Genomic DNA, 20978 nt, shown 5'->3' on the forward strand with positions numbered 1-20978 from the left:
ACTGGAGACTGGGGGCGGGAATCTCCTCCTTAGGATTTCCTCTTTGTAGCCTTAAATAGGGGGGTGGGATCAGCAGGAGGTTGAATAGTTTCAAACAAGGAGAGATTGTGTGCAGGTTGAAGGAAGGGCACCATCTGGAAACAAACTATCATAGTTCAGCGGGCAATTATAAAACAAACATTTTAGTCTGCTGGCCAGAGATCTTTTAAGTTGAATACCGAAAAAAAATAGTGTTCAACTTCACTTAGAAGTAGTTGCAGGCTGATGAGTTTGGTTTTTGTTAACAAAGAACAAGAGCTAGACTTTGTCAGGAGGCAGCCACCTAAGTAATGTAATACTCTTTATAGCCTAGAAGAATTTGTAAACATTTTACTTATTAAGTTGCTAATGAGGGTTTTAAACTTAACAAGAAACTTGATGTTGTTGTAGTATGTTATGTCTTACTGTGTAATGTATCTTAAGATGAAACAGCTTTTATATATAATTACCAAACATGAGTGAAATTCTTTCAGATACTTAATACTTCTAAATATTAAAATTCTGGTGTTACATAATGTCATATCCTCCTATTCTACAAAATGACCTCTCTTCTCTGTATAAGGTCATTCTTGTTATTAATTGATCTGGTGTGGTTTAAAAACAAACATAACCCTGAACTGAGTAAAAAACAAGGAAGCTCTGACTCTCCACTAGCTATGTGAACTTAGACAAATCACTTTACCTGCCTCTGGCAAGGTTCTTCTGCTATGAAAATAGGGTGTTGGAAGAAATTAATAAGTGTTAAGTACAACTATACTATTGTATTTCATTAATTGAAGAAATGTTAAGTAACTCAGTAGCTGAAGAAACACAGATTTAGGCTTAAGTAACTTAATTTAGCACTTAAGTACTAAGTAGTGGAACTGGGATTTGAATCTAATGCCAAAGCATTATGCCACACTGTCTGTCATTGATTACCTAGTTGCTGTAAGCTGCTTTTAGATAAAACTTTTGGGCTTTCTGTACATCCCTTCCTTATTGCTATAGCTTGTGCTGTTTTTCTCTTTCTGTTAGGCCACACTGTTGATCCACATCCTTTATTTAAAGTCTGAGCTTATTTTCTACCTCTTCACAGAATCATTTCTTTGAATTTTATGCCATATATAGGTATACCAGAGGTTGCAAACACAAGGGCCTAGAAAGGCAAATGCTCACAAGAAGAATGGAGCAGGTAATAGAAGTCAGTGAAGTAAATCAGTAGTAAGATACTGGAGGGAAATGAAGTTTATGGCAAGTTGTCATCCTTTTGGTTGATTTAAAGGGATTTGCCTGCACCTTCTCAGCTGTACTTGTGGCCATGAAAGATTATGAGACAGTGTTGCCAGATCTTCCCATTATTCAGGAAAAAAAGAGCCATTTAGATTTTTCCTGTAATACTTCCTGATTTTAAAAAATATTGGGACAGATGTGCTGCCAGCTTCTGGCCTCTGATTTATATTATGTATCATTTCTTGAGCATTCGGTACTTATGTTGTAGTCACTAATGGTTTAAATCTGGGAAAAATAAGAGATAGTAAATTCTTCCTGAGCTTTTAAATTTCAGCAGTTTGGAGCTTTCTAGCTTGAGCACTTAGTAATATCACTAACCAGGGTAGGAAATTGGAATGACAGGTATTTAGGGACAAATTAAGGCTAGATATGTTAAATTGGAAATGAAATTCAGGATCTCAGTTATATAGAGAGGTTCAAAAGTCATCAGCAATTAGGTAGTAGCTAAAGCTATGGAACTAAGATACTAGAGAAAGTACATGTAGAATGTAAAGGAAGATTAATGACAGACCATGATACCAATTTCCAGGAAACCAGCTTCCAAGAAACATGAGGAAAAAGAAGAATGGTGAGGAAATTAGGGGAAAGATAGGAAAGGTAGGGAAAAGGTAGGGAAAACCTGGGAACTAGAAGAGAATGGTTACAATACTGCAGAGAGATTACATAGGGAGGGGAGACCAAGAGAGCTGTTTTAAGACTTAGAATGAGAAAGTTAATAATGCCATTGCCAAAATAGGTGATAGATACAGATTTCAGATTACTTAGTGTGTTGAAGGGTGACTGGATAAAATTTAACTGACAAATTAGTGTCCACAAAACATCAAGAAATTAGAAATCCATAAGAAAAAGACAACCCAAAAGAAAAAATGGACAGAAACATTTATTACATAGAAATATAAATATTTAAACGGATTACTAATCAAGGAAATAAAAATTAAGACAGAGAGATACCATTTTATACAGAAGATTGACAAAATTGAGATTGATAATACCAATTGTTAGCACAAATGTGGATCAGCAGAAGCTTATATACCATCAGTGGGAATGTGAATTGATACAGCCTTGAAAAATAATGTGACACCATGTTGTAAAGTTGAATATTAATATACTTTAGCATTTGGCAGTTTTGCTCCTAGGTGTGTTTATATATCCTGAAGAAATTTTGTACATGTGTACTGGGAGATGTGTATAAGAATGTCTGTAGCAACATGGTTGGAGGTGGGATGGGAGTAATTCAAAAGTCTATCAAATAAAATGAATGAGTTAATTGTGAAATAGTCACACATTAGCTTGTTCTCATTATAAGGAATTACAGCAGCATGTAACAGCTTGGATAAGTCTTAGAAACAAAATAGAGCAACCACAGATGACCATATTTTTAAATTTTATTTAATAAATGCTAATAAGTCACTTAGTATGTACTAGACACTTTTCTTTTTTTTTTGAGACGGAGTCTCGCTCTGTCACCCAGGCTGGAGTGCAGTGGCACGATCTCGGCTCACTACAAGCTCCGCCTCCCAGGTTCACACCATTCTCCTACCTCAGCCTCCCGTACTAGACACTTTTCTGACATTACGAATACTATTATTTAATCCACATATACATTAAAATATGATTTTTAAAGCTCAAAAATAGGCAAAAGAAGGAATACAAACAGATGTCTGGGGAAAAAATGAAGTTCAGGGTAGTGGTTACTTCTGGACAGGAAGCAAGGAGATGAAGTAGAGGAGGAACATACAGATAGATACAACAGTATTGATGATGTCGTAGTTCTTTTTTAAAGTAGTATTTACCCCAACATATTAAAATATTAACATGTAACCAATAAAGTTAATAGATATTTTACATTAATTTTTCATATTAACTCTTCAAAATCTTGTCTGTTTTATGTTCAAATACATCTCAATTCAGAATAGACACACAAAGCAATAGTTACATGTGGCAAGTGGTTATCATATTGGACAGCACAGTCTAGTACAGGTGAGTTGTCATCTGAGTTTAATGATAGGATGGAAGAATGGCAAGAACTGGCACATTAGTACCCCGCTCAAATCCCACTTCTTCCTTGAAGCTTTCTCTGATCCCATCAGCAAGGAATGACTTTTTTTTGCACAGAATATTTATGAAACTCCTCTTTAAACTTTTCTGTGCTACTTTTATATATCTTTTATTGCTGTTATTGATGTACCTGTGCCAACATCCCCATGCTATTTCTTCGAGGAATCTTTTAGCTCTCCTTAGGGATGTTGTAGTCATAAGTTGACTGGTCTTTCACAAGTGTTTATTGTATTGTTTGATAACAACAGGTGTCATATGTGTTGTTAATTTTTTCTTAGGAACAGGATCTCACCGTGTTGTCCAGACTGGTCTCAAACTCCTGGGCTCAAGCAGTCTGCCCACCTAGCCTTCTGAAGTACTGAGATTACAGGCGTGAGCCACCATTCCCAGCAATAATTTTTGTGAAATCACGATTCTCACACAAATATGAAATGAATATGTGTCAGATTTTTCATTTAAATTATTACATTTATAAGGGAATCAAAAATATGTCAAGGGAGAATTCAAAGTAACACTCATATGCAATCAGGAATGCTGAAGTAAATTTACAAATAGTTACAAAATTGGTCAACATAAGTCAACATTCATTAGATCCCACTGGACATAATTCTTTGGCATGTTTATGAACAAAAATTTTTATTACCGGTTTTCAACAGCTGTGCAGAGTTGTGAAATAACTCAGAAGGACCAAACGGATGTACTGGAGACAGGATACCCAGTAATCTTTTTTTTTCCCCCAATCTCAAAATTTTTCACAATTTTCCTGACACATAAAAACTTTTATGTGTATCAAATATTACATTAAAAATAAAGTAAAGAATAAAATAAGTGTACTATTCTATGTTTCTCTTCCAAGGTGTGTGTTGAAGGGAGGACAAGAATGTTATCTTGAGGAGTGGGATCAGATTTGAAGGAAGAGTTGCTTAGATTTTGTTTTATAAGTAGGGGAGATTTAAACATGTATATTGGGCCGGGTGCAGTGACTCGTGCCTATAATCCTAGCACTTTGGGAGGCTGAGGCGGGTGGATCACTTGAGACCAGGAGTTCGAGACCAGCCTGGCCAACATGGTGAAACCCCGTCTCTACTAAAAATGCAAAAACTAACCGGGCATGGTTGCGCATGCCTGTAATCCCAGCTACTCGGGTAGCTGAGGCACAAGAATCACTTGAACCCAGAAGGCGGAGGTTGCACTGAGCCAAGATCGCGCCACTGCATTCCAGCCTTTGACAGAGCAAGACTCTGTCTTGGGGGGAAAAAATGATTTAAAAAAAATGATTTTTAAAAAAATGTGTATATTGACTCTGGGAGAGGAGCCAGTAGGGGTGAATGATAGTAGAGGCAACAGTGGTTGTCTGGAAGGAGGCAGCAATGATTGCATTCAAAATTACAGTTGAGATTTGGGAAGAAGACAGGGATTCTTCTTCCTCTGAGATTGGAGAAAGTGGGAAGAACCTCAGCTTCGTTTGAAACCTCAGATTCATTTGGAGTCATAGGGAAATAAAGTTGAGGTTATCTAAAGAAAAAAAGTACGATAGGCGACTTAAAGAATACTGTAAATATTTACTGAGTAGAAAATGAATGATACTAGGATGAGTAAAAAGATTGCCATGCCAACCTTTTATGTTAAGCACCTATCGTCAAAACATTGCACAAGGTTTTCTTTCTCTTGGAGTGCAAGATAGAGCAACTGCCTTAAATGAGTTTGCAGTCTTGAATAGATAAGATATAAATGTAAAAAAAAAAACCTAAATAATGAGATTTTGAAGTCACAAAGGTCATGACGTGAATAGTATGCACAGATAATGTATGATTTTTTAACAGAATATAAGTAATTTTTTTTTAATTGGGCTATAAGTGAAACATCTGAGATCCAGCTCTGCCCCTAGCAGGTTGCATGGCATTAGACACGTCCCTTTACCATCTATATATTTCAGGTTCTTCATCTCTAAAAGGAGAGGATTAGACTAGACAGTGTCTGAATTCCTTTCTTGGAATCTGTGAGAAAACTAGAGAATCTTGACACCGAATTAGATAAGCAAAATATAAGATTTGGATAGGCAGAGATAAGTCTAGAAAACATTTAAGGTATAAGAAAAAGCTGAGTAAAAACAGGGTTTATTTAGAAGGCAGTGGGTATGTCATTTTGGTTGCATTTACCCTGAGAGTTCGTGAACATGAAGTAATAGGGTAAAAGTAGCAAAGTATGTTTTTCTTTTCTCTCCAGCTATAGTTGTCTAATACGTTTCACATGTGCATTGTGAACTCTCCAGAAATAATCCTAAATAAGTGACCTTTCATGTTAAGGACTAGTACAACCAAATTTTAGAGGATGTGTTATTTTTGTTGGTGCAAAGAGCATGGAGGGTAAGAAATAGTTAACTTCAATTTATAGTCACATGAACCATTTCAGAAATTCATTTGTTGATCTTTAAAATATAAAACATTTCTACCAGATTGAGATGATTTTCAAAATAGTTAAGACTCAAATGATAGTTATCAACCCAAGGCAAGAGAGTATAAAACAAATATTAAATAATTTCTCTATGTCAGGCAGTGGCTGGGCTGCTGGCTAAATTAATGTCTTCAAGTTGTAACACACCTTGGAAAATGGATGCTTGTGTAGGTTTTAAATCTGAGGTTCTGAGTTTAAAATAACTCTCTGTTATGAAACTAGTCAGAGGCAGAGCCAGTTGAAGAACTCAGCTCCTTTCCATTAATTCCCATATGTGCTGGGGTTTCTAACTCTAGCCTCAAACTATACTTGAAAATGAAACCGGACCGGGCGCGGTGGCTCAAGCCTGTAATCCCAGCACTTTGGGAGGCTGAGATGGGCGGAACACGAGGTCAAGAGATCGAGACCATCCTGGCTAACACGGTGAAACCCCATCTCTACTAAAAAAATACAAAAAACTAGCCGGGGGAGGTGGCGGGCACCTGTAGTCCCAGCTACTCGGGAGGCTGAGGCAGGAGAATGGCGTAAACCCAGGAGGCGGAACTTGCAGTGAGCTGAGATCCGGCCACTGCACTCCAGCCTGGGCAACAGAGCGAGACCCCTCTCAAAAAAAAAAAAAAAAGAAAAATCACAAGAAGACATTTACAAAATAGCATATTATTACAAAAAATTGGTGTATGTCTGACCCCAACTGTATGGAAAGCTAGACCCCAGTAACATATGTTACCGAGGCTTCAGTGTATTAATAGCAATATATTTTAAATGTGGCATACGTGGAATATATCTATAAACAACCTTTTCCCTCCTTTTCTTTGTCATAGTCTCCCAAGCTACAACTAAGAAGACATTTATTTATCTCATTTTGTTTCAGGTATCTATTTGTCAGATTTAACATATATCGATTCAGCATACCCATCAACTGGCAGCATTCTAGAAAATGAGCAGAGATCAAATTTAATGAATAATATCCTTCGAATAATTTCTGACTTACAACAGTCTTGTGAATATGGTAAGTTTCTGGGGGATAATGCCAAGCCATTAACATTGCTGTAATTCCAGTGACTTATTTACACACATTGATGATCACTTTTCACACAGCAGGGGACATCAATTTCTTATTTCCATTCTAACATAAAGGAAAATAATGCTTGTTTTATTTTGCCATTTAGTATGTAGCATCCTGTTTAAGATCTTTCTTTTAAGAATTTAAGTATTTAATATTTAAAATTTTTATTTTTATATTTTGCTTTTCTGCTATTTTACAGCAACTTTCTCACAGCACAAGGACACTATTTAATATTACTACCTCACAGCTATTTGGCCCTTTATAGTTGACAAAGTCTTTTTCTATTATCTCATTTGATCTCCCTGATCTATTATGTAAATCGTTCTTACAGCTTTCAATTAGGGAAGTTTAGCTGAGACCCTTGAGCCTCGTGACAGTTGACCAACTTTCTTGAGTCAGATTATCGAATAAATAACCAATTTTTGCCCAACGTGTATTTTTTGGAATGACAAATATAGAAACAGCCACATAAGCCCAAATGACGAGAAAGGGCTTTTTTGTTTTTTTTTTTTTTTAATGTTTAGATACTTCCAGTTTGATAGGGAATAAAGTTAGGCTGTTAATACGTAATTTTTATGGGTTAAAAAACTGAGTTTTACATTATATGATTACTTCAAGTGAATTTATCTTAAAACTAACTTTTACTTCATGCATCTATACTTTTTAGAAAACGTCAAAAACTTCCTAAAACTATCTGTGTGGAGATAGAATCTTACCGAAAGTTAAATCAAATAATTCCTTATTTTGTCCTTTTCTCAATATTTTAAACATAGCATCAAGTTGCATTGTTAAATTAATCTTGCTGGAAACTTATAAGGGGCAGAGATAAACCACATTTATAAATGGGAACCAGGTTTCTTTAAAAGAAAAGTAACTGCCTTCACCTCTTCTGTTTAGTTTAGAATAGTTCCTGATCTTTTTCTATGAAATTTCTCAAATATATGGGACTTTATAATTGGAACTATTAAAAAAAATCTATACAAACAGTATGCAACTGTAATATTCTAAATTACCTTCAGTTTCAATTAAAGTTTATCTCAGTAATGTCCTTATAGAGTTAATTTAAATTTTGCTGCCATGCGGCCTTAATTTGCCTTTAAGTTATTTTCAGCTCAGTTTTTAAAGTTCTGGTTAAGATGTGCTTTATCAGATAATTATTTATCACCTTTTGCCTAGATATTCCCATGTTGCCTCATGTCCAAAAATATCTGAACTCCGTTCAGTATATAGAAGAACTACAAAAATTTGTGGAAGACGATAATTACAAGTAGGTTGGATCTTCAAAAGTGGTTTGTATAACTTTGTCCTGTCCTCCACCTTTCTATCCCTATGTATTTAAACATCTAAATCCTACATGGTACCATACAAAGGCCTAATCCAGTGGTAGGTTTACAGCAGTAAAGGTACTAACATATATTACTTTTTAGTCACTTGTTATGATTGAGCCAATATACAAATACCTCATCTGTTCTTTTTGATATTTTTATCTCTGTTTGTAGAGAGCTAACATTTGATAGTTCTAATTTAAATTTCTTCTTTTTCCCCATATTCAATCATTGAATCCTTACAGAATTTATCTTTTAATAGACAGAAAAATTAATGAAACTTTTTAAAATAGAAAAATTACTGTTTAATGCTAATTATTGACACATCATTGTTTGTTTTTAATTGTTTTTGCGGATTGGGAGACTATTGGTCCATCTTCTCTCTGGAGAAGAGACATTTCTCCAATGCAGCACCACACTTATCCTTTTCCCTATATTAGAGCAAGTTCTTTATTAAAGATTTTTGAGGCCGGGCACAGTGGGGCACAATGACTCATGCCTGTAATCCTAGCACTTTGGGAGGCCAAGGCGGGTGGATCACTTGAGGTCAGGAGTTCGAGACCAGCCTGGCCAATATAGTGAAACATTGTCTGTACTAAAAATACAAAATTAGCCAGGCATGGTGGTGCATGCCTGTAATCCCAGCTGCTTGGGAGGCTGAGGCAGGAAAATCACTAGAACCCAGGAGGCAGAGGTTGCAGTGAGCCGAGAGTGCACCATTGCACTCCAACCTGGGCAAAAAGAGCAAAACTCCATCTCAAAAAAAAAAAAAAAAAAAAAAAAAAAGATTGTTTGAAATCACTTTTAAAATAGCTGATATCCATTTTTATCTCATTTTTATCTCCTTATATCCACAGTACTTCCCAAAGATGGGAGAGGAAATTTTTTAATTATTAACCTTTTCATCTTTTATTGATAAACTTTACATCATAACTGCTGGATTTTTTTTTTTAAGGTGGGAGGATAAAGAGCTTATTTCTCTTGAAGTTTGTCACTTTTCTTTTAGCTTCATTTGTTACTTTGTTAAAAAAAATTTACTTAGCTTTATTATCCCAGTTGTTCCCAAGCTTTCAAATTGAATTTTGCACTTTCACAAATATTTTTTCCAATAAAAGGTCATGTTTCAAAAATTTATCAAAGTAAAAGACTAGATTATTTTTCAATGTTAATGCATTACATAGAAATTTTTTTATCTTCTGTTGGTAATGATTATTAACTTCCTTGTTCCAGATTTTGACAATTTAAAAAAATTTTTGTAGAACAGAATTAGTCCCAGTAAATGGCTGTAGAAATTCTGGAAAACATCTAGGAATAATTTTTCTAAATGCATCTAAAATTTGACTAATGTTTGAAAACGCGTTTATTGCCATCTTTTCTCTCACACCATAATGTCAACACTTTATATTTCTGTACCAGTTTTTATTCTACAAAAAGTTTCTACATGGTTACTTACTTGAAAATGTATAAAGTCAATGAAAAAGCTTTTTAAGGGTGGAGTTGTTTCACAAATCTGTTGCCCTAGGTTGTAAGTTTTTCAAGTTTGATGGTCTGTGTCTTATACTTACCACTATTTTTCCCTTCTTTCTAATTACTGACATAGAACTCATGCCTAGTAAATACTTAAGTTTTGTCCAGTGAGGTGTAGAACAGATCTTAAAATTCAAAATGTGAGTAAGTAGCTATTAGATATTTATCTGGCTCAAGAAACTTACTGAATTTAAAAGAATTTAAAGTTTATTAGATTGAAGTAAAATCTAAGAAAATTTTGCACAATTTTTATAGAGGATGGCAAATTTTTTGTGACTACTGTAAAATTATAATACAGTATTTATTAAAGCTAGTTTTTACTTTGCTAAAAGGGTGGACTTAGCCAGTGAAGCCATGAAGTAGTTCTGACATTCTATAAACTGACATATCATATAGTACCTTCATTTTTGTAGGAAAACTGATACTAATTATACTGATTTTTGTTTTCATGAGGAGTTAGAACCAGAGCAGCCCTTCCATTACATTGACAGATATTTACTAAGGTTTTATTATAGGCCAGTTACTGTGCTAGTTGCTGGGATTATAAAAATAAGATACTGTTCTTGCTCTCAAGAAGCTCAGTCTCGTGTAAGATACATCCACAGAACAGGTGATTATAAGACATTTCAAACAGTACCATAATAAAAATATGCCACGGATGCTGTGGAAACATAGGTAAGTGGGGGACCTAACCCAGATTTACGTAGGAAAACTAAAAGAAAGGAAATACAAACAGCTTCAGGAGACAGCGTCATCTGAGGCTGAATCTTAACAGGTGAGTAGGAGTTAGTCTCACGTGAAGGGTGAGGAAAAGCATGCTGGGGAATGGAATGATCAAAGGAATGGGATGAGAAACAGTGTGTTTGCATGGGGAACGATGAGTCATTTGGTGTTATTGGGACATCATACGGGAGTAGAGAAGACATTGTTTTTCTTTTTCTTTTCCTTTTCCTTTTTTTTTTTTTTTTGTTTTTTTTTTGTTTGTTTGTTTGTTTTGGAGACGGAATTTCACTCTGTTTCCCAGTTTGGAGGGCAGGGCAGTGGTGCCATCTCAGCTCACTGCAACCTCCACCCCACTGGGTTCAAGTGATTCTTCTGCCTCAGCCTCCCGAGTAGCTGGGATTACAGGTGCCCACCATCATGCCTAATTTGTGTATTTTTAGTAGAGATGGGGTTTCACCATGTTGGCCAGGCTGATCTTAAACTCCTGACCTCAGATGATCCACCCGCTTCGGCCTCCCAAAGTGGTAGGATTACAGGCGTGAGCCACCGCACCTGGCTGACAGATTGTTTTTCTAAAAATGCAGTGTGTTTGTTGCATGAGCCTAATAATTTAGTGTGTTTGAAAAATAGAGCATTTTAAGATGTCATTAAAATTATTAGAAAAAATTAGAAGAAAACATTTTGTTAGAAAAAAATGCCTTTCATGATGAAAAATTTATAAATAGAAATGGCATGTCACTTACAAAAGGTCTGTTTTGGGCAACTTGATCTACATAGGCAGCCAGTATAGCTATTACAAATTACATGTCTTTTGACCAGGATGAAAATTTTTCTGGTTTTTATTTTAATACTGAACATATCTTTTCTTAATGAATCAGCATCTCTCTTATTATGTGGTGCTTTGATGGTGTTGTAAGCAGCTGGCACTCAGACTAGCCTTCACTGCTTTTTAAAGATGCTTCTACTTTTTATATTGCTGTCAGTTTCTAGCTGCTACCAATAGCAGTGTGATTCGCCCAATAAGCTCCCTTTCTTTTCCTTTCTATGTTGGTGTCGTTGGGAGATGGTAGTTATTTCATTTACTACTTTTCTTTCATCTACTAGACTGTAAGCTTCAGAAGGACAGGAATACCGCATCTGCCGTAATCTCTGTTATATTCCAGTTCTGAGCACAGTGCCCAATACAGGTGTTCAGTAAATACTTGTCCAATGAATGAATGTACTATAGTTTGTGGCCTAAATAATTAAACATTTTCATAAAAAGAGAAAAGAGTCTGGTTAATCATTTATTCAACATATGCATTTTGTATTATCAAATAACTGGAATATAATTAATAACAAGAACTTACAGTTGATTTGTTTATCATTATAAATGCCATTTGTATTATGCAATTACTTTTAAAATTTTGGTAGAATACTAAACAGTTTTTATTAAATTTCAGACAGACTCAGCAATATTAGGCTTCATGTATCATATCAAAGCGTTTTCTACAACTACTTTAGTGTCCTATTTTCTGAAATAGCTTCCACTGATAGAAATCATAATCTCTTTCACTGTGAAACTCAGAACTGGATATATTATCCTAAATGGAACTTAAATGCCAAATAGTAAACTCTGACTTAGGACAGGGACTTACTAGAAATTTTGCAAACAACCTTTTTATTTGTGTAGATCTTTCTTTTGAAGAGTTTTGTCAGCTGGTTTGTTAGATGGTTAGTTTTAAATAAGGTGTTTTTAGAAATAATTTGCATAATTTATTTAATAATACATATGAAAGTTTCTGAATCAAGTGTCAGGTATCAGGGTAAGCTCTAAGTTGAATCATCATTTAGTCATTGATCAAGTATCTTTAAATGTGTTCCATGGTTTGGCAACTTTGGGATAATTGGGGAGATTTTTGTGTTTTTAAATACAACTTTTTAATATATTTTCCCTTCCTAATATTTCCTAGAATAACCATAAGATCAGCTTTGTATGAAAGAGATGAGACTTAACATCTTAATTAAAAATTGCCCTTGGCCAGGCTTGGTGGCTTATGCCTGTAATCCCAGCACTTTGGGAGGCCACGGTGGAAGGATCACTTGAGCCCAGGAGTTTGAGGCTTAAGTGAGATTCTCTGTCTCTTTAAAAGAAGAAGATTGCTCTTGAAGAAAAATATATAGGTCAGATTATTTCATAAAAATGTTTTTAGTTTTTTTGTGAGAAAATACACAACTTTAATCTTATTTTGTCAAATGTTAATCATTGTATGTATTTTGTCTTTTTAAAATTCAGGCTTTCATTAAAGATAGAACCAGGGACGAGCACCCCACGTTCTGCTGCTTCCAGAGAAGATTTAGTAGGTCAGTACATAGTTTTCTCTTGTTACCAAATCTAAATCAGATAACCTAATAAGGAAGACTATACTCCAAAGTAAATAAAAATTTCGTACTTCTTATACTGCATGTAAAATTTATTTTGATATTAAAGTCCTTTCTGGGTTTTTTTTTTTTTTTTTTTTTTTTAATTTAAAAGTTGCTGGCTGGGCTCCATGGCTCACACCTGTAATCCCAGCTCTTTGGGAGGCAAAGGCAGGCGGATCATGAGGTCAGGAGATCGAGACCATCCTGGCTAACATGGTGAAACCCCGCCTCTACTAAAAAAACAAAAAAAAAAATTTTTTTAAATTAGCCGGGCGTGGTAGCAGACGCCTGTACTACCAGCTGCTTAGGAGACTGAGGCAAGAGAATGGTGTGAACCCGGGAGGCAGAGTTTGCAATGAGCCGAGATCGTGCCACTGCACTCCAGCCTGGGCAACAGAGCAAGACTCCATCCCAAAAAAAAAAAAAAAAAGTTGCTATAGTTTGTCAGTAGAGTACAAACAAATATGCTACCTAATCAAGGAAAATAGAGAGATGCAACAGATGGAAAATAATAGATAAGTAGTTATGAATATTCATTTTTAATTAAGAATGCACTGTCCTGGGCAATGAAGGTTGATTGCACTAGAAACTTCTGTGGTCTAATGGGAAAGTCTGCTAATTTGAATAATTATATAAGTCAATTTTAGTGACATAATTTTTTCAAATGTTCACTTTAATATAAAATCATAGTTCCTTACTTTACCTGTTACATTATAATGGGGATATTATGCATATACCACAAGTAATTTTTTAAAAAACATAAAATTGTCATTATTTAAGAAATCCCTGATAGGTGCCTTTTTAAAATTCCCAATATAGGCCTTCGCACTAAGTTTCATGTATATTCTGAAAATATTTGACAGCTAATCTAATAAGATGTGAAGAAGTGAAGAAACAAACCATGATAATATCTATGGGGAAGAATATTCTAAGCAGAAAAAACACTGCAGTTTAAATTTCTTAAATTTGCCTTTTCTTTTTATTCTTAAAGTGCTGTTTTGTTCTTTCATAATATTCTATTATTTATTCCCGTAAGCCCGAACAGTGTCGGTATAGATTTAATTTCTAATTTGAGTGTTTGACCTGCCCGGCACATTCTTTATCTAAGAGGAAGTTGAAACTAGGAGTAAAGAAGTAATGTATAAAATTAAAAGAGCGGTGAACCTAGGACTAGGAAGACCTGGGTGTTTAGTCCAGATTTTGTCTGTGATGTGAAAGCTAGTCTGTTCTAATTCTGCTTCTTCCTATGTAAATGGAGAAAATATTTACACTGCCTCTACTTAGTATAAGTAAGATAAAAGTTAATGGATTTTGTATGGTTTGGGATTTTGCGTTTTAGGACTTAGAATATATTTCTCATCTTCAAGTCAATGAAATAGAACTAACATCAATACTATCTCAAAATTTGAACCACATTTAGTATTTTATATCGGGGATTGAAAAATAAAGTAATTGTTTGAAAATCTCTTTAAATTTAACCCTTAGGTCCTGAAGTAGGAGCATCTCCACAGAGTGGACGAAAAAGTGTGGCAGCTGAAGGAGCCTTGCTCCCACAGACACCACCATCCCCTCGGAATCTGATTCCACATGGACATAGGAAGTGCCATAGCTTGGGTTATAAGTCAGCATTTTTAATTTTATCTTTCAAATTTTTAAGTCGTTTATAATTGAATTTATTGTCTATTTATTAGTTCAGTAGAAAATGGTACCCTTGAATAGTTTTCTTTATTCTTAATAGCCGTTTTCTGATTCAGTAAAATGTCTTGTTTGCCTAAAAGCTTTTATTTCTTACTTTACCTGAATTTGGAAATGGGATTTTGTCAACAATGCATTTATATTTGGGGACAATACATGAACATTACAGAGGGCCATCATAAGTAAAATCAGGATAGCAATATGTCTTTTTTAAAAAATTATAACCTGGCCGGGCGCGGTGGCTCAAGCCTGTAATCCCAGCACTTTGGGAGGCCAAGACAGGTGGATCATGAGGTCAGGAGATCGAGACTATCCTGGCTAACACAGTGAAACCTCGTCTCTACTAAAAAATACAAAAAAAAAAAACTAGCCGGGCGAGGTGGTGGGCGCCTGTAGTCCCAGCTACTCGGGAGGCTGAGGCAGGAGAATGGCGTGAACCCGGGAGGCAGAGCTTGCAGTGAGCTGAGATCCGGCTACAGCACTCCAGCCTGGGCGACAGAGCGAGACTCCGTCTCAAAAAAAAAAAAAAAAAAATTATAACCTTTATATCAAGACAGTCATTGTCTTAACCAAAATAAGTCAAAAGTAACAGCTGTAAAAATTATTTTCTTTATTCCTAAATATAAAGAAAACTGACTTTTTGTTTAGCTTCATTAGTTTTGCAGTATATTGTTTTTTCAAAATGGGGACACATGTTCACTTTTGCCATGATTTCTCTGAAAATTTAATAACTGTTCTCCAAAAGTGAATGTGGAAACAATTTTTTTAATGGACATGAGGCTCAAAATGAAATTATTTTAAAATATGTTCTAATTATATACATAGATATGGCCAGGTTTCCTAAAACATATTCCCTGAACTGTTCATTTGAGGCTTTTATGGTAAGATCTGAGTATGACAGTTAGCAGGTAAATCTTTTATGTCCTAAATCTTTATATAAAGAGCAGTTTTTAAATTAGTAACAATAATAAAAGATACAAACTTTTTTTTCTCTTTGTTTCCAGTTTCATTCATAAAATGAACACAGCAGAATTTAAGAGTGCAACGTTTCCAAATGCAGGGCCAAGACATCTGTTAGATGATAGCGTCATGGAGCCCCATGCACCATCTCGAGGCCAAGCTGAAAGTTCTACTCTTTCTAGTGGAATATCAATAGGTGAGAAATACTTCTCTGAGAGGGTTGTAATTTAACATTAAATAAAAATGTTAACAAAACTTGACTGGAAAAAAACCCCACCACACAGAGAAAATTTGGTTAGAAAACAAAGTAGCAGTTAAATACAGGATGAAGTTAATAATTTGTAATGGTTTTAAAAGTGCTTGCTGTTTTTAACTCCAGAAGGGGAAGCATTTGAAGAAGGTGGAAAAAGAACATGTGGGCTGGTTGAATTAGTTAACTGCATGTGATTTGGATATGGGGAGGAGGAAGAGTGTGGAGTTAGGGATGACTTCAGGTTATTTGGGTTAAACAAGCATAATAGTTAGATGATGATGCTATTACCAAGGTAGAGAAGACAGAGTAATCTGTGGGCAGTGAAGTGTTTGTGAAGGGGAACTGAATTTGGGGAATCAGTTCTGTTTTGGACATGTTTAGTCCCTATGGAGATGTCAGGTAGGTTGTTGAATATATGAATCTGGAGCTCAGAGGGTTAAGGTCAGGTCTGAAGATATATGAGAGGTAGCATATTTATAAGCCATGATTGGTTGAGGGTACCTAAAGAGAGAGTGTACATAAATAAGAAAACATTCTCACATTTAGAAGTCTGATTATTTTTTAAATGAAGGATGCGTCATCAAAGGAAACTAAAAAGGAGAGATCAATGAAGTAGGGGGAAAAAAACAAAAGCCCAGTAGATGAAGTATCTCAAGGAGGAGGAAAGTACTGAATGTGTGAATATCAAATGCAAAAAAAGAGAGCTAAGATGAGAACAGGGAATTGACGGGGGGGGATTTGGCAAAATTAAAGTCATTGGTGACCTTGGTAAGAGTTGCTTTATGGAAGTGTCAGGGCAAGGCCTGGATTGGAGTAGATTTGAAAATGAGAGGTGAAGAAACAGAGATAGCTAATGTGAAGAAGAGCAGAAAATTGGGACCATATTAGAAAGGGATGTGAGATTAAGAGAGGGATTTGTTTTTACTTCCTAAACTTTTAATTTTTGAGTCTTCTAGATGAGCATTATTTCTTTTTACAATTAGAAATTATTCATACAGGCCGGGGCAGGGTGGCTCACGCCTGTAATCCCAGCACTTTGGGAGTCCCAGATGGGCAGATCTCTTGAGGTCAGGAGTTTAAAATGAGCCTGGCCAACATGGCAAAACCCCATCTCTACTAAAAATACAAAAATCACTGGGGTGTGATGGTGCATGCCTGTAATCCCAGCTACTTAGGATGCTGAGGCACAGGAATCATTTGAACCCAGGAGGCAGAGGTTGCAGCGAGCCATGTTCACACCATTGCGCTACCCTGCCTGGACCACAGAGCAAGATTCTGTCTCAGAAAAAGAAATTATTCATACAATAGCTGCTTTTATTTTTTAAAAGAAATAAAGGAGGAATATGTCTCCATCTGTGATTAACTACCAGATAGTTCAAGGGCTAAGCCTATTATTACTAATATCTTAATCAATATTGGTCAACAGCCAGTAGAAACAGATGCAAAAGGAGATTGATTTTCTTGAACATACTGACTTCCTTAGCCCTTGAGAGTTAAAATGAAATTATTTCAGAGCTCTCCATTACCATTCAGCAGTTGTTTATTCTGATAGTCCCCTTTTTATATAAAAATGCAAGTGAATGAATGATAAAATTGTTTTAAAAGACAAGTTTGTCACCTGAAATACCTCTTATTAATGTACTAAGTGCCTATATGCAAATATTAATTTCAGTCTGAAGAATAATTTTGCAAAGGAAAGAACTTTTTTTCAGTCAAAAATTTTCTACACATAGGAATTTGGCATGCCACTTAAAGCACAAAGTAATTTTTAAAATTACAGCTCTCAAGTATGTAATATTTTATTCTTTCTCATCATAAGTGTTATAGTGAGAATTATTCTGTAGTTTATAGCTTTTACTTTTCATAGATGTCCTTTTGGTTACCACAAGATTGTTGTTTAGTTATTTTATTGAGTTACAGTTGGCATCTCAGTGTGGAGACTTTTCTCTTTTAGAGCAGATTTTTGCATTTGTGTTTATTTTTTAATTATTCTAAGGCTAAGTAGGTAAACGGTAAAAGATCGTTGCATCCTAGTTTGTAAATTAAGAACATTACACATAGGCATTTACTTTCGAGGATTTTTGTTTTAAAGCTTTAACAATATGAAAAAAAATAAGTCTATTACCATAAGATGATAGGTGTTAATATACACACACAAGAGTTTTTTTTTTTCTTAGCTTTAACTTTTACATGCAATATTAATCTTCAGTGAAGGCTTTGAAAATACTGTGGGAAAGTTAACCAGTGCTTAGAACAATGGCCTCAGACATTTTCTAATGTGGTATCTATCCTAGATAATCTTGAGTAGTCTCACCTAGCTAAGGGAAGCAGATTAACTCTGAGCTTCATGCTTACATTTTCTACAAATAAGTTATACTAATTATGCTTAAATTTTCAGTCTTTACCACATAGTGCCACAAATCAAAAGATATTGTAGATAATGTACAAAACCCCACCACCAGCACAGGTTACCTCTGATTCTTCTTCTGAATCATACAATACAGAAGATTATTTCAGTGCTCAGTTTATCCAAGGATGGTACATAACTAGTGCCATTGCAAACCCATAGAAGGGTATTAATCCATCGTCTCCAAGAGAGATGAGTCTAATGGATACCTTACAGCATCCATTACAGGTATCTGAGGGATAACTTACAGCATTAGTTTGAGTCTTTCAGAACCCTGCTTGTAAAAGAGTTTAAGTCTCTCTTCTTAGAACCCTGTCTGATAGACAATTTAACTTGAGCTATTAGTCATCTTAATTTTATTGAGAACCAGAATTATCTTTAAAGTAACATTTAAGTCAACTAAGCTGTTTTGGACCCTGAATTCATTCCCCATAGTTTTTTTGTTGTTTTTTTTCCCCTCTAGCTAATTTTAAACATTCTGTTTGAAGACCATTTTAACTGATCTTTTGGCCAAAGAGAAAATTGTTACAGTTTTATAGCACCAGTTTTTGGTTTTTTAAATTTAGAGATTCCATCCTCTTTAACTTTGTCTCTAGAGACAAAGAATTGGATTTCATTAGGCTTTTTATACTTAGGCTAGTAATGGAGTTTGATACAAGAGAAAGAAGTGTGCCATGAATCTCCAAGGATTTTATAATTATATTGGTCCTAAATTATAACAAATCTAATAAGAAACTTTGTGTTATTTTATTTTCTCTAATGGTAGGAAAAATTGTTTATTGACATAGTGAATTTCAGCTACAAGTAGGCAAGCAAAAATGTTTTATTCTATTTTGTTATTTTAGGTTGTCGTGTCAACTGTATTCCAATATATTGCAAAATAAATCTAACAGCAGTAATATTAGAATAAAGAATTAATATGTGGATATGTTCACCCACAATATGATTGTCATTTTATGAGCATAGGTTTGTTAATTTATTTTTAAATTGTGAAATGCAAACTAAGAGAGGTAATTCTGATGTTTAAAAAATAGAATAACTTTTCATTTTAGGTAGCAGTGATGGTTCTGAACTAAGTGAAGAGACCTCATGGCCTGCTTTTGAAAGGTAAGATAAATTGTCCATTGGAACTGCTTTGAGTTTATTTTGTCTTGGGTTGAATAATATGATAATACAAAATTAAGAGATAATATTTACTACATATCTGTAAGCGATTAAGTTCTCTACTGGTAAAAGAAATTAGAAGTAGATATTTAAGTTTGGATATGTAAGTAATGAGAATGAATGATAGTCTTATCTCTAAATGTTTATTTGGTGGGATGACACATGTATTTGAATTTTAATACATTTAAAATTATAACTTAAAAATAATAACCAGTCATCGACAAGTAACCTACTTAGGTATTCAAAAGATTATTTCCTTAAGTTCTGGTTCATTTAAGTAATTTTAAGGCATTTAGTGGAATGGTCAACTTTATTCTCTGCTACTTTGTCAAAGACAAAATGATTTAATACATTTTAAATTATACAAGTAAAGCAAGTTGAGGTTAGAATTTAAATTGTCATAAACTCAAAATTTTCAGAGTACACTTTCATACTGAAATACTATAAGTTGTGCTCCCTTCTCCTTCCTTTGTTGCTTTAAACTGTTAAAGCTGTCGTCTGCTATATCATGCTATATTGAGGTCTAAGTACATATAAGATCTGAAGAATGTGACCAAACAAGGCAAATAATTATTTATTAAATGTCCATTAGGATTTTTATGTTTTCACTGACCATTTCAGTTCTGCCATTTCAGATTCATAAGATATTTGGCTCTTGACCAAAATAATTGCTCCCCTTTTGTATATGAACTAAGTTTCTAAAAATACCTGTATTCATTACTCAAAAAGAGGGTCATTTAGATTGAATGTTAAATGTCATATTAATACTGAAGTTGAAAATGTTTATTTGCCTAACTCATTATCAGTCACAATTTTAGAAAATAAGTTTAAATCAAATTTTATTTGAAATTGTAAATTTCATGCTGTTTAATTGGAAAAATAGATCCTTATTTTTTATGTGACTTCATAAAGATTTCTCACTATTATGTGGTTAAGATTTTGTTTATAAGTTCTACATTGCAAAGTACTTTGGATCCTTTCTACTCTAATTATCAGCGTTCCCAACTTTTGTTCTCTTTGTTTTGCGAGATAATAATAAGTAAAAACATATTATTTTTATTTATTTTTGTATTATTTTCCTTCCAACCTTTACTTTTGATCTGTTCATTTGGGTTTGCCTGAAATGTGAAAAACACAAGAATTGCCTTTGACATGTTGTCTGAATTTGTTCAAATTGTCTTTCCCTCTAGAAAGAATGTAATACCATCAGAAGTTGATTATAAGAGTGTATTGTAATCTTTATATTTAAAAAATATTGATTAACCAAATTGTTTTTTAGATTGCTTGCCTTATGAGTAACCAGAATGGTGGTGTGTTAAATAATCTGTTCTCATCCCAACAGGTTACTTATGAAGACAGTATTTAATGATGTTACCTTCACATCTCAAAACAATTTTTTTCCTTTATAACAGATGTTTTGCTTTGCAGACATTTGTGGCTAAAAAAAATCTACTTTTCTTATTCCAAGTTTAAATTAGTGGGCTCTTGGAACATTTTGAGAACAGTGAAATGAATGCTGCCCAGCAAGATTCAGACATGAAATAATAGAAAGTGAATAAAGAACTAGGATTTAAAGTACTACTCATGGATAGTGAAGTTGAAAAATGTACTCTGAATGTTAACATACCATTTTGT

At 34.4% G+C, this 20978-nt stretch overlaps 1 protein-coding gene across 3 annotated transcripts in view; it reads left to right on the forward strand.

Moving 5' to 3' along the window:
- The window catches only part of RALGPS2 (Ral GEF with PH domain and SH3 binding motif 2), a 239763-nt gene that overhangs the window by 192564 nt on the left and 26221 nt on the right, over window positions 1-20978 (forward strand). For all 3 annotated transcript variants that reach the window (XM_030935727.1, XM_030935726.1, XM_030935728.1), the window contains exons 9-14: window positions 6692-6829; window positions 8063-8153; window positions 12737-12804; window positions 14350-14485; window positions 15564-15715; window positions 19232-19286. In XM_030935727.1, the coding sequence (XP_030791587.1) occupies window positions 6692-6829; window positions 8063-8153; window positions 12737-12804; window positions 14350-14485; window positions 15564-15715; window positions 19232-19286 (640 nt within the window). The remainder of the gene's footprint in view (window positions 1-6691; window positions 6830-8062; window positions 8154-12736; window positions 12805-14349; window positions 14486-15563; window positions 15716-19231; window positions 19287-20978) is intronic.

Source organism: Rhinopithecus roxellana, chromosome 8 (assembly GCF_007565055.1).
Source record: "Rhinopithecus roxellana isolate Shanxi Qingling chromosome 8, ASM756505v1, whole genome shotgun sequence".
NCBI lineage: Eukaryota > Metazoa > Chordata > Mammalia > Primates > Cercopithecidae > Rhinopithecus > Rhinopithecus roxellana.